The sequence below is a fragment of the Ochlerotatus camptorhynchus genome, unplaced genomic scaffold (assembly GCF_037179485.1).
Source record: "Ochlerotatus camptorhynchus isolate MF236.1 unplaced genomic scaffold, CSIRO-AGI_Acam_v1.1 ptg000574l, whole genome shotgun sequence".
In the NCBI taxonomy this organism is placed as follows: domain Eukaryota; kingdom Metazoa; phylum Arthropoda; class Insecta; order Diptera; family Culicidae; genus Ochlerotatus; species Ochlerotatus camptorhynchus.
Genome location: NW_027041055.1, coordinates 562853 through 575686, shown reverse-complemented (window position 1 = coordinate 575686; position 12834 = coordinate 562853). Strand labels below are relative to the sequence as shown.

At 38.0% G+C, this 12834-nt stretch overlaps 1 protein-coding gene across 1 annotated transcript; it reads left to right on the top strand.

Annotated features, from left to right (window-relative positions):
* Positions 1-9880: 9880 nt before the first annotated feature.
* On the top strand, positions 9881-11352 carry LOC135713609 (uncharacterized). The gene is made up of 3 exons (XM_065236740.1): positions 9881-10456; positions 10519-10795; positions 10854-11352. The coding sequence occupies exons 1-3, from the start codon at positions 10047-10049 to the stop codon at positions 11292-11294; spliced, it is 1128 nt and encodes a 375-aa protein (XP_065092812.1). The 5' UTR covers positions 9881-10046; the 3' UTR covers positions 11295-11352.
* Positions 11353-12834: the final 1482 nt, after the last annotated feature.

The following is a 12834-nucleotide window of genomic DNA, read 5'->3' as shown; positions in this document are numbered from 1 at the left end:
TAGAAATTGTAAAATGGCACTCGAACAGGTAATTTCCTTTTGGTAGTGGTCTTTCTTTTTTCGTTGGTTATTATGTATTGAAAATATCAAAAGGTTATCGTGAAAACATTGAAAACTTTTTAGTCCAGTTGGGTAGATACGGTTTCTATATGTAATGATAATTTTCGGTCTGTTTTTACCCATTTTTAACAACAATAATAATTAAGTGTGTAACATTTTAAGACCAAATTTGACATTTAACAGTTCCACTTTTCAACCAGTGTTTAATTTGTACGATTTTTTTGGTTAATGCTCGTATAATCGATATAGGGGAATTTACGTATTTTCGGCAACCTAAGCAGCGACGTTCTTTCTATAGCCTTTTTATCTAAGGAACGCACACAAATGCAGTATTGGTTTGTTAACAATCTTTTGCTGCCAGCTGCTCTAACAATTTCAGTCGAAAGATTTGTCAAGAACTGTTTTGAAACGCTTTTACAAAGCTCCAATCTTCTCTAGTGAGAGCGAATATTGTCGGCAACCAGTTTTTCTTCGGTAACCGTTCCATTTGAACTGCATGTAAATCTGCTGTTCTATTATCGGCAACTCGAAATCAGCTACAATTTGTAGTGCGTGTGTTGCATTTCAAGAAAACCTTGGTAGATTGCTTTTTCTCAGTGGTAAAAATATAGTCAAATTGAAGCTGAAAGCATAAAGAATCGTTTGTATGCATTCAGCGAAGTGTTTTCGTAAGAAAAACCAAGGAAAATAGTGTTTCAATTTGGGTAGCCGAAAATAGTCTGTCATGCCGAAGCCGTCATTTCCCCTATGTAATTAACAAAAAAAAAACATTTAAAAAATCATTTTTACGACTTTGTGCCAAAATGACGCTCATACGTAGCTATACGCAGCTGGATCCTTGTTTCGCAGGTAGTATAGACCCTAAACTAAAACGTAGTGGTGGTCTCTTGAGACTGCTCGGCCCTGCTCGTTAGATATAGTCCAACTTAAGCAAAAAAAACATTTTTTTTAAAATAATTGCCCATTTTTAACCAATTTTAATTAACCGTGTAACCTTATCAAAATACCCATTTTAAAGTTTAAACAATTAGCTTTCCAACGGTGTATTAAATTCAATGTTTAGACCGTTATTCGCTGAGAAAATTGCATTTGTTTCAAATGCATTTTTTCTACAATTTTAAAAATTTTCCTAAGTTTGATGTCTGTGGCGCAATGAGTTTTCATCACAGAGGGCTGAAATTTTGGGCATCTAGGTTTGAATTATCTGGCTATCAAATGGTTTACAAGATACGTCATTCAAAGCAAGTCAATTTTTCGATTTTTGGCCACCACTTTCCCCATAGTGCAATGTTGCCTCTTCACATCTCCAAGTCGAAAGAAAGGATGCTCGGTTATATTTTAAATTAGATCAATGCATTCATTGTGTGTTAATTTTGTCAAAATGAACTGCGAAATTTGTTCACTGGAAACTACCGTCGATACGGAATTGTGGAGCTGCATCGGTTGTGCGCGCTCATTTCATGCTGCCTGCGTGGGAGTCTCAGTTCAACGTGGGTCACTACGGAAAAGGGACAAAAAGATTAATGTTCAATCCTACGTGCTACCGCGCTGCAGTTCTTGCCAAGTGCTCGTCACGTTGGAATTTGATCTTAGATTGCTAATTGATCAGCATAAGGCCTTCGAAAAACAACTGGATACCAACACGCAAGTTTTGCATCGACTTGCAAGCCAGAACGAAAAATCTGATTCAATTCTCGAAGCGAGCGCAGTCCTGGAAAGTTCACTGTCCACCTTAATAGAATCGGTGTCAACTGTAAATAACAACACAACGTCGAAAGTAAAAAATGCGGTGTCGACATTGTCGCGCGGTCTTGAAGTCAGCTCTTTAAACAAATCCGATGAGGTAGCTGGCATTAAAAACCACCTGACCTCATTATTCAATATATCCATGGAGACGACGAGAAACCGTATCGAGGACTACGTTCGTGATCTTACGGGGGATTTGTCACGTGAGCTGACGAAAATTTTTGACAAATTTGAGCAGTCTAACCATGGACATGGTTGCGCAATGCACTGAACGGTGTTCTACATCAAATGTGTTGACTGGAAAGCAATGTCTTGCCGACGCAGTTGGTGGGGACATTTTAAATGAAATAAATGCCTTGCCTCTGTAATTAATACTAAGGACGCACGTTTGCCGTCCCCGCCCAGCCTAATGGGCGAATTGAACAACAAAAACAACCGAAATAACAATGATGTCGCCGACTCCGGTTGGAGGGTTTTGGGAGACAGGAAAGTGTGGAAAGCTGATTGGACGGAGTACGATGCTCGAAAATCGCGACATCTGAGCCAGCAAAAATTGGCTGCAAAGGCTAGTAAGCGGAGGAAGCAGAAAAGGGCCTACCAAAAAATGTTCAACAAAAACAACAACTCACACAATCGTAGCAAAAACAACAACAGCAACAACAAAATCAACCACAACAACTACAACAGCAACAACGACGACTACAACTGCAACACCAATCACGCCAACTACAATAAAGACATCTCCAATAACTATAACAACTACAACAATAACTGCAACAATAACAACATCAGCGCTCAGGGTAATCACATAGTAAGCAGAAAAAATGGCAACCACTTGCTTCCGCCTGACAGAGTACTTCTTGCGGCAGCGAAAGATCAGTTTTCGCGACCGCCGGTTAACTATCGGCCTACAATTCAGTTTCGAAGGGGAGAGATATTGAACCCGTACCCGACGAGTGCTGAATTTCCACCTCCTATAACAGCACATCCAACCAACCGGTCAACTTCAGCTTCATCGTATGAGGCGTGCTCATGCAGGCACACTCGTGTTTTCAACGCAATGGAAGCACCCTTTGGAGGAAGAAAATGTGTTTCTGCTTAACCTAATGCTCTCTTCAGAAGTAGTCTGTGACGTACCGGATGCGGCTGAGAATGAAATTGACGAGGATCACGACGTTTCGCAGGAGATGGACCTGACGCACTTTTCTGAGGCAGACTGTGACGAACCGGATGTGACTGGTAATGAATCCGATATTTTTAATAATATTCTAAGCTCTGACGAACAAACAAAAATTTCACCTGAAACACATTCAACGGAAATTGTGGTATATTGTCAGAATTTTAATCGTATGAAAAGCGCAACAAAAAAGAAATGAAATTTATAAAAATATACTGAGCTCCTCTTTTTCAGTTATTTTGGGCACTGAAACTAGTTGGAACGAGAACATTAAAAGTGAGGAAACTTTTGGAAATGATTATAATGTTTTCAGAGATGATCGTGACTTACTCGAAACCCAAAGAATGTCAGGTGGTGGAGTTCTTATTGCTATTTCTTCAAAATTTATTTCAGAACTTATTGTCTCATCGAAAGTAAAAGAATTGGAGCATGTGTGGGTAAAGACAAATATAGCTGGTGAAACTCATATTTTTGCCACAGTCTATTTTCCCCCAGACTACGCTTGTAAGTCCTCGTATGAAAACTTTTTCCAAATAGCTGAAGAAATCGTATTTCAATTTCCCCCTGAATAAATAAAATTCATATTTATGGAGATTTCAATCAACGCAATGCTGATTTTATTCCTGATTCAGATAATGAGAGTTTTCTTCTCCCAGTCATTGGGGAAAACGAAACATTACAATTTATTTTTGAAAAATTGCATTTTTAGGATTAAACCAAATAAACCATGTAAGAAACCAACAGAATTGTTTCCTAGATTTCTTGTTAACGAATATACATGAAGATTTCTGTGTAAGTAAATCTATTTCTCCTTTATAGAAGAATGAAGCATTTCCCACAGCAATCGAGTATTCCATATTTGTTCATGAGAGTCAACACCCCAACGTCAGTGAGTATGAAAATGTGTTCGACTACAAAAATGCTAATTATGGTAATATTAAAAATAAATTCAATGGACTAAATTGGAAAACCATTTTGAAGGATCAGGTAAATGTTGAATGTGCAGTGGAGGTTTTTTTTTTATAAAATTCTGGTTGACGTAATTCACGAGGAAATTCCATTAAAAAGGAGACGACGCAATTATTCCTCCAAATATCCAGTTTGGTTCAATAATCATATCATTAACTTGAAAAATCGTAAACAAAAAGCTCACAAAATATACAGAAAACATAAAAATCGTGATAATCTCGAAAAGTATTTAAGTATTTGTGATCAACTTAATGATGCAATTTCTTTGGCACTGTCTGAGTATAACATAAAAACTGAGAATGAAATTAAATCATGTCCAAGAAACTTCTTCAATTACGTCAAAACTAAAATGAAATCGTGCAGCTTTCCATCAAAAATTACATTGGATGAAAGGGAAGGTAATAATTCTGATGATATATGTAATCTTTTCGCCACTTTTTTTCAAGAAACATACACGAAATTTTCAGATAATGATCGTGATTATGAATATTTTTCTGATCTCACTGCGTCCTAGCAAGAAGTACGGTCGACTTGTTTCGCGCTCCGTTGTTTTGGAAGTTTTCTCGGTATTCGCTTGATATAAATTATCAGTTTTTTCTCACTAAGTGACTCCTGGCATAGTTCCCGGTAAATTGATCGAAAAGTGAGTTTTTTTTTGTAGTAGAAAGTGTCATTTTCGGAACGATTAATCCGTGCTATTGGTAATTCGCAAACCAATTTGGGCATCTTCGTTGCGTGGTCACGCATACGCGCTCACGCATACCCGCTCACGTATCATCATCATCGAGTGTGAGCACCCGTTTCTACATCTACATCGTTCATCAATCATCGTGCGCCTGTGTGTGCTGAGTGCCGCGCCTCGATCAAGTGCACCACAGCGAAGGTCATCCACGCTGCGCGTCGCTTCCCAGCCATCTGTGTAAACGCCTACACATATAACGCTCGGTGGTAGTAGTATAGAATTATCAGATAAGTTTTTGTTTTTTTTTGTTTCTTTTCCTCCCCCATTAGTTAAATTTTCATTTGGTATTTCTGTGTTTGTAGTGTTTTCTGTGTATTCCCAAGTAACAATCTAAATGCTTGGAAGATTTATTCTTATTTTATCATTGTTTTATCATAGCATCCCTTCCAGCCTGTGGTTGTATTACGGTTTTGTGTGCTTGTCATAAAATCAGGCCGTCAAATTGTCTATAAAACTGTTTTATGACTACTAAATTAAAACTCAGACTTCATAGTTTTAACGGTAGCTGTAAGGTGGTTCTGCATCACTACATATAACTGAAGAATAAAACCAAAACAAAACATACAATTATGTTTTATGGTACACTTTTTATGACCGATATAAAACTTGAAGCAGTCTTAGACCTTCATTAAAGCTTCATTACAACTATCATCTTTATCAGAGGCCTAAGATTCACAGATAAGAAATATACTGCTACAACAAAAAATACTCTGAAATTTTTTGTCATTATAAAAAACAAATCTATTCAGATATATGAAATGAAAACCCCTTCAGTGCTTCTGAACACGATGAAGATGAGACGATCGACAATATGAAACTCCTGGAGGAACTACAGTTATACGATCCCTACATAAGGCACAGTGCGGTGAAGGAGCTCTTAAAAATATTGAACAAGCGGCTTTCCGATACACTTCCGAAAGATCCACGAACCCTTCTTAAAGCAACGCCGACAGTTTCACTAAATCCGTTTGGAGATGGCCAGTAGTGACATCACGGCTTTAAACCTTGTATTGAAAAAGCTTTTAGTGGATCCAATAAGCATTTCTTACATCTTGTTTACAAGCGAAAATAGGAGGATCGCTTGGAATGTTGACTTTTTGACAGGTGGTCATGGTTTTTGTTTTGTTTTGATTCGCTGTACCGAATAAAACCAGCAAGCTAGTTATATAGCTTAAATATAACTTAACGCTCTCAATTTGGACTACGAAATGCTAAGATACAACCATTAGGTTTATGTTATGCTATAGAATTCCAATCTAGGAGAATATGTTATATTGAGGTATTTTTAAGGAGTAGCAAGTTATAACGAAAAAAAATGTCGCCGTATGAACAAATTTCACACAGTATGAATAATTACGCTTTAATTGATAGGCAATAAAACACTTTCATACATCTATGTATAATTAAATAATATGTGACTGGTTATTGCTCAACAGTAGTAACAGTTTTGTACTAAATAGATAATCTTTGAATGACTCTTTAATGCATGGTGCTAATGCAGACAAATTAAAAATATCCCTATATTTAAGTATTCACATGGCGCACTAAATTTATGCTCCTATTTGGTATAATAATCACCATAAATATTGCACGGCATGCTGTGAAGCATATACAGATTGGTTTAAAATTATAATAAAGTCGTCTTATTTTCAATGTACAATAATATCAGCCATTATTACCAACTGACAAGGATCATGATTTCACATCAAACATCGAAAGAATAAAACCACAATAAAATATTTCTCAATATTAACTATCATCCAAAAACCCCAACTTAAAACCTTCAAAGTTGTCAAAATGTTTTGCGTATCATGTTTTATCAACTTCTTCAGGAGCGATTTATGCGGTTGTAATATAGTTTTATGGTAGTCATTAGAAGGCTGTTAAAACTTTCTGACCTGGAGGAGGTTTTATGTTTTCATTTTTAACAATCACGTCTAGAGTGTGATAAAACTGACATAAATCCTATGCTCCTAAAGTAGTTCGCGTATCAAGTTTTAATGACTGCATTAAAACTGGGCCAATTGGCCATGACATGGCTGTATTGCGGTTCTCAGGAGATTGTTAAAGCAATGTGGTCGTCAGTGAAGGTTTTATAATTTGGTTATATCAACTGCTATAAAACTTAAATAAAACAAAAATTGTTGCTTGGGTTGTGTCTGTGCGTTCAGTGGGAGAGCGTTTTGCGCTCCCACTAGTTGAACAAAATGGATGTTTTGTCAGAAGACGACATGGATGACCATTCATCTCAGAATAATGATGATGTCATCCCTGGTTCGTCGTCTCAGTCTGTCAATGGGCAGGATGAGAAAAGCACCAGATTGCGGGCCTACCCGAATGACTCGACTGGCCCATGGGTTGTCTATTTTCAGCCCAAAAACAAACCCTTGAATGTTGTTCAGATATCTGATGATCTGACAAAGCGATTCTCTGCCGTGACCGAAATAACGAAGGTTAGGCACAACAAACTTCGTGTGACCGTCGCTAACCTGAAACAGGCCAATGAAATTGCTGTTTCCCAGTTTTTCACACTGGAATATAGGGTGTACATTCCAGCTTCTGATGTGGAGATCGAAGGCGTGGTCACTGAGGCGAGCCTGAACCCCGAGATACTGGAGAAGCAAGCGGTTGGCCGATTCAAGAACCCCTTGCTTCCTCCGGTAAAGATACTGGCCGTTCATAGAATGAAGTCAGTATCGCTCAGCGAGGGTAAAAAGAGTTTTACCCCCACAGACTCGTTTCGGGTGACCTTTTCTGGATCTGCTCTTCCTCAATACATCGAGCTGGGAAAACTTCGACTTCCTGTGCGGTTGTTTGTACCTCGGGTCATGAACTGCCAGAATTGTAAGCGGTTGGGACATACGGCCTCCCACTGCGGCAACAAGGCACGCTGCTCCACATGCGGGGAGAAGCATGAGGATGGCGCCTGCGCAGCTACTGCACCAAAATGCGTGTACTGCAATGGAACTCCTCCTCATGCTCTCTCGTCGTGCCCGGCGTACAAACAGCTCGGGGACAAAATGAAACGCTCCCTTAAGGAACGTTCCAGGCGGTCTTTTGCAGAAATGCTTAAGACAGCCACGCCATCGACCACTGACAAAAATCCCTTTTCTCTTTTGTCAGATGACGAGACTGACTCTGACTTGGCTGAAGAGGGAACTTCTTTCAGTTTTCCGGAAGGTTCTGCACGGAAACGAAAGCGCATCCGTTCGCGGATTGCTGCAAATAAAGAACCCCAAATCAGCTTGCCCAAATCAACGAGTGCACAGTGGTTTAAAAGTGCAAATTCGTGAACTTAATTGTTTTCTGAGATGTACGTACGTTTAAGCATTAAGGTGTCTTCAGAAGATTTTCATACTTCTGGATTCGGCACCTTTTGGAATGGTCACCTTAATTTTTCTTAAGGTGCAACTGCACTTCAAAAAACTAACTTTTTTATATTAACAGATATCGAGATGATGTCTTGTACAAATTTGTAGGGCTTTCAATTTCAAGAAACTTTGCTCAAGACATCAAGTTGCCATGACTTCATTGTATGAAGATATAAGAGATTATTTGCCAGTTGCACCTTAAAATCAGTTGTTTGAGTTTTTCTATGTCTTATTCACGTTGTATCTCTTTGGTGTTTTCTGCAAAGTTTTAGATAATATTTGAACACACAACTTTTCTCAAGACACTAAAGTGCTATGATTTGATTGGCGGGAGATACAGTGATTTTTAAGCAAAAAATTACCCTTTTTCAAAAAGCTATAACTAAGCTGGCCGCAAATTGCCGCACTTGCAACAAGTTTCATTTGAAAGCTCAGAATTTGTACTTGAAATGTTGTGGAGATCATTAGTATCCGTTAGTATCCTGGAAACTGTGGTGGATTTTAGTAAACAAAGATTTAAGATTTTTGTATGGGGCTATTCAAGTAAAAACGATATTTTGCTATCTAACAATGGTCTCGATTTTTTTTGTTTAATTTCTAGTTTATTTTTTATTATTCTAAAGTAACTTAAAAGTAAAATAACATGTAAGATTAATCCAAACATAACACCGAATTTAAAAGTGATGTTTTTAATACAAAAAGATTTTGACATCCTCTCTTACACAATGGACCCTTTGATATCGAGCTAGGGAGATTCGACTGTAATTTGTTTTTAAGGAGGAAAAATGATCAAAGCAAACTATATATTTTATTTGAAAAAAAAATACAGTTTGTCGGCTGCTGTCGTAAGACCTGTTACTGCATTTCAAGTACCAAGAGAAGATCAGAACATCGTTTTCAAGAAACATCCATCGAAAATGTCCAACTATTCATCAGGTATTGATTTTAATCTTCGTAAAACTTATTGAAAATTGTGAAACATTGAAGGAACATGCTAACTTTTTTGTTCAGTTAAAATTGATAAGCGTAAGTTGCTGCAACTCTGGAAGGAAACCCAAGGAAGTGAAATTGAAAAAGTTCGAAAAATGAGTCAAGAAGTGTATAAAGCGTACAACATTGACGAGTCCGATTTAAATAGAGATGATGTGGAGAAGGCTCTGTTACCGATTGGCAAATATTTTAAAAAGCTTTATCGCAAGTTCCACCGATCCGAGACAAAAATGATCAAATGCAATATCCGCTACTTCGAAAAACCCTTCAATCTTCCCACTCTCTTGCTCTCTGAACTTCCTTCCACAAGCCGAGGTAGAACAACGATACCTTTCCGAGATAGTTCTGATGCTGTAAAACCGAAAGACTGCGTATCTAAGACGGGGTCATTCCGTTAGCAACTTGACTTACGCTACTCAAATGAAGTTGCGTGAAGGTGGATCCGTAGATGCGGCAAAAGTAGTGAAGGAAGCAACAATGACAACCCCTACCCGAGCATCAAAGATACTTGTTTCGTGGAGAAATTCTCAGGAGAAGCAGCCCTTACAATATTCTGACCTGGAAGCACCAGCAATGATCATAGATGCCAACTTGACCAAGTCACAATACCTCAAAATCCAAGGAGAAGCAAAACTGAGAAACGTGAATATTTACCCGTCGTACAACAAAATTGTCAATGCCAAGAAACAGTGCTATCCGGAAGATAAATTTATTATGGTTGATGAAAAAAATGCCGAAGTAAATCTTCAAAAGCTTTTGAACCATACCTCAAGTAGGATTGTTTTGGCAAACAAGGAGCATCTTGAAGATTTTTTAGATGACGAGCTCAAGCAGGTTGTACCTTTTTTATTTTCATTATAGAGACTTTGAACCAATAATTTATTTTCCTCAGGTTGTACTTTTGGTAAAATGGGGATTCGATGGCAGCAGCGGACATGCGGAATACAAACAAAAATTTGAGAATGACGACGGAGAATCTAGTGATTCAAATATGTTTATTACTTCCTTAGTTCCTATTAAGGCAGATGTAAACGGAAAAGTTTTGTTCCAAAATCCCCGACCATCATCAACCCGATTCTGTAGACCTGTGAGGATTCAGCTCGTGAGTGAAACTACGGAAGTATCAATCAACGAGAAGAAACATATAGAGAATCAGATTGACCAGCTTGTTCCAACAGTAATTACGGTAGAAGGCCGTACCATTATTGTGCGCTATGAGATGGTTTTGACAATGGTAGACGGAAAGGTCTGCAATGCTGTTACGGGCAACAAATCGTCACAAACTTGCTATATTTGTAATGCAACCCCGAAATTGATGAACAATCTTGATTCAGTAACTGAACGCGTGGAGAACAGCGATGCTTTCCAGTTTGGGCTTTCAACTTTGCATGCCTGGATCCGGTGAGATTTATTAAAATTAAGTGTTTAGTATTATGGTTTGATACAATATCAATATTTTATAGCTTTATGGAATACTTTCTTCACTTGTCTTACCGACTTGAAATTAAAAAATGGCAGGTAAGAGGACAGAATGTTCAAGCCATGAAGATTAGAAAGAATCAAATCCAAAAACGGTTCAAAGTGGAAACTGGCCTGATTGTTGACAAGCCTAAGCCTGGAGGATCTGGAACGTCCAACGACGGCAATACTGCCCGACGTTTCTTTTCCGATCCCAAGAAAACAGCTGCAATAACTGGACTGGATGTGACAGCACTGGAACGATGTGGTACCATATTACAGGTAATAAAATGGAATACTGAAAAACCAGATGCACATACAAACAATACAATATTCTTAGGTATTAGCGTCAGGGCACAAAATCAACACGGAACGGTTTTCTAGTTATTGCATTGAAACAGCAAAGTATCTAGTGGACCTATACCCCTGGTACTACATGCCAGCTTCAGTGCATAAAATCCTGATTCATGGTGCCCAGGTCATCAATCATTTCACGGTTCCTATCGGACAGCTTTCCGAAGAAGCACAGGAATCGAGGAATAAAGACCTCAAACGATACCGCCGAGACCACACTAGAAAATGTTCCAGAACGATCTTGAATCTTGATTTGATTCGCCGTTTGCTAGTGTCTTCAGATCCACTAATCTCAAGCATGCGGAAAAGCCCCAAAAAGGAGACAAAAAATTTGTCTCAAGACGCAAAGTTCTTGTTGAGCTTAGATGATGGAGAAGAAATGGATTCGGAGGATGAACATGATGTTTCAGATGATTTTGAAGTTTAATTTGTTTATCAGAAATTTTTAATTGTTACTTTGGTTTTATGTTTGGATTAGTTTAACATGTTATTTTACTTTTAAGTTACTTTAGAATAATAAAAAACAAACTAGAAATTAAACAAAAAAAAATCGAGACCATTGTTAGATAGCAAAATATCGTTTTTACTTGAATAGCCCCATACAAAAATCTTAAATCTTTGTTTACTAAAATCCACCACAGTTTCCAGGATACTAACGGATACTAATGATCTCCACAACATTTCAAGTACAAATTCTGAGCTTTCAAATGAAACTTGTTGCAAGTGCGGCAATTTGCGGCCAGCTTAGTTATAGCTTTTTGAAAAAGGGTGATTTTTTGCTTAAAAATCACTGTATCTCCCGCCAATCAAATCATAGCACTTTAGTGTCTTGAGAAAAGTTGTGTGTTTAAATATTATCTAAAACTTTGCAGAAAACACCAAAGAGATACAACGTGAATAAGACATAGAAAAACTCAAACAACTGATTTTAAGGTGCAACTGGCAAATAATCTCTTATATCTTCATACAATGAAGTCATGGCAACTTGATGTCTTGAGCAAAGTTTCTGGAAATTGAAAGCCCTACAAGTTTGTACAAGACATCATCTCGATATCTGTTAATATAAAAAAGTTAGTTTTTTGAAGTGCAGTTGCACCTTAAGAAAAATTAAGGTGACCATTCCAAAAGGTGCGGAATCCAGAACTATGAAAATCTTCTGAAGACACCTTAATGCTAAAACGTACGTACATCTCAGAAAACAATTAAGTTCACGAATTTGCACTTTTAAACCACTGTGGAGTGGTGGAAAAAAGGAGACTTCAACTCCTCCTGGATTCCGCAGAACTGACTATACCCAGGATTTTCCACCTCTTCCGGGGACATCCAAAACCCCTGATGCCCCAATTTTAAGAACAGAACCCCTTCTTCATCTGGACTGTTCTCATTTGATGACATTGTGGACGGTATTCTCAAATACCTCAACATTTCTGATCCTCTGAAAACCATTGTCCTCACATTGCTTCCGACTGTGAAATACTTCTTGAAGCAATTGACTTCAAAATGTCCCCTTCTTGCAGCTATCATCTCCTTCGATGGATAATTTTCCAAACGAGGTCGGGGATTTGATCACTGTTCTACAGTGGAATTGTCGAAGTCTTATTCCGAAATTAAATTCGTTCAAGTATTTAGTCCATAACAATAATTGTGATGCATTTGCCCTCTGTGAAACATGGCTCTCTTCAGAAATTGATCTCCCTTTTTATGATTTTAACATCATTAGATTGGATCGTGAGGATTCACGTGGAGGAGGGGTACTTTTGGGGATCAAAAAGTGCCATTCCTTCTATAGAGTGAATCTTCCCGAATCCCCCGGTATTGAAGTTGTCGCATGTCAGGCTACCATTAAAGGTAAGAGCCTTTGTATTGCTTCTGTATATATTGCTCCTAGAGTCTCTGTTAATCGCAAACAACTTTTCGACATATGTGCGGTACTTCCCACTCCATGGTTGATCATGGGAGATTTTAAC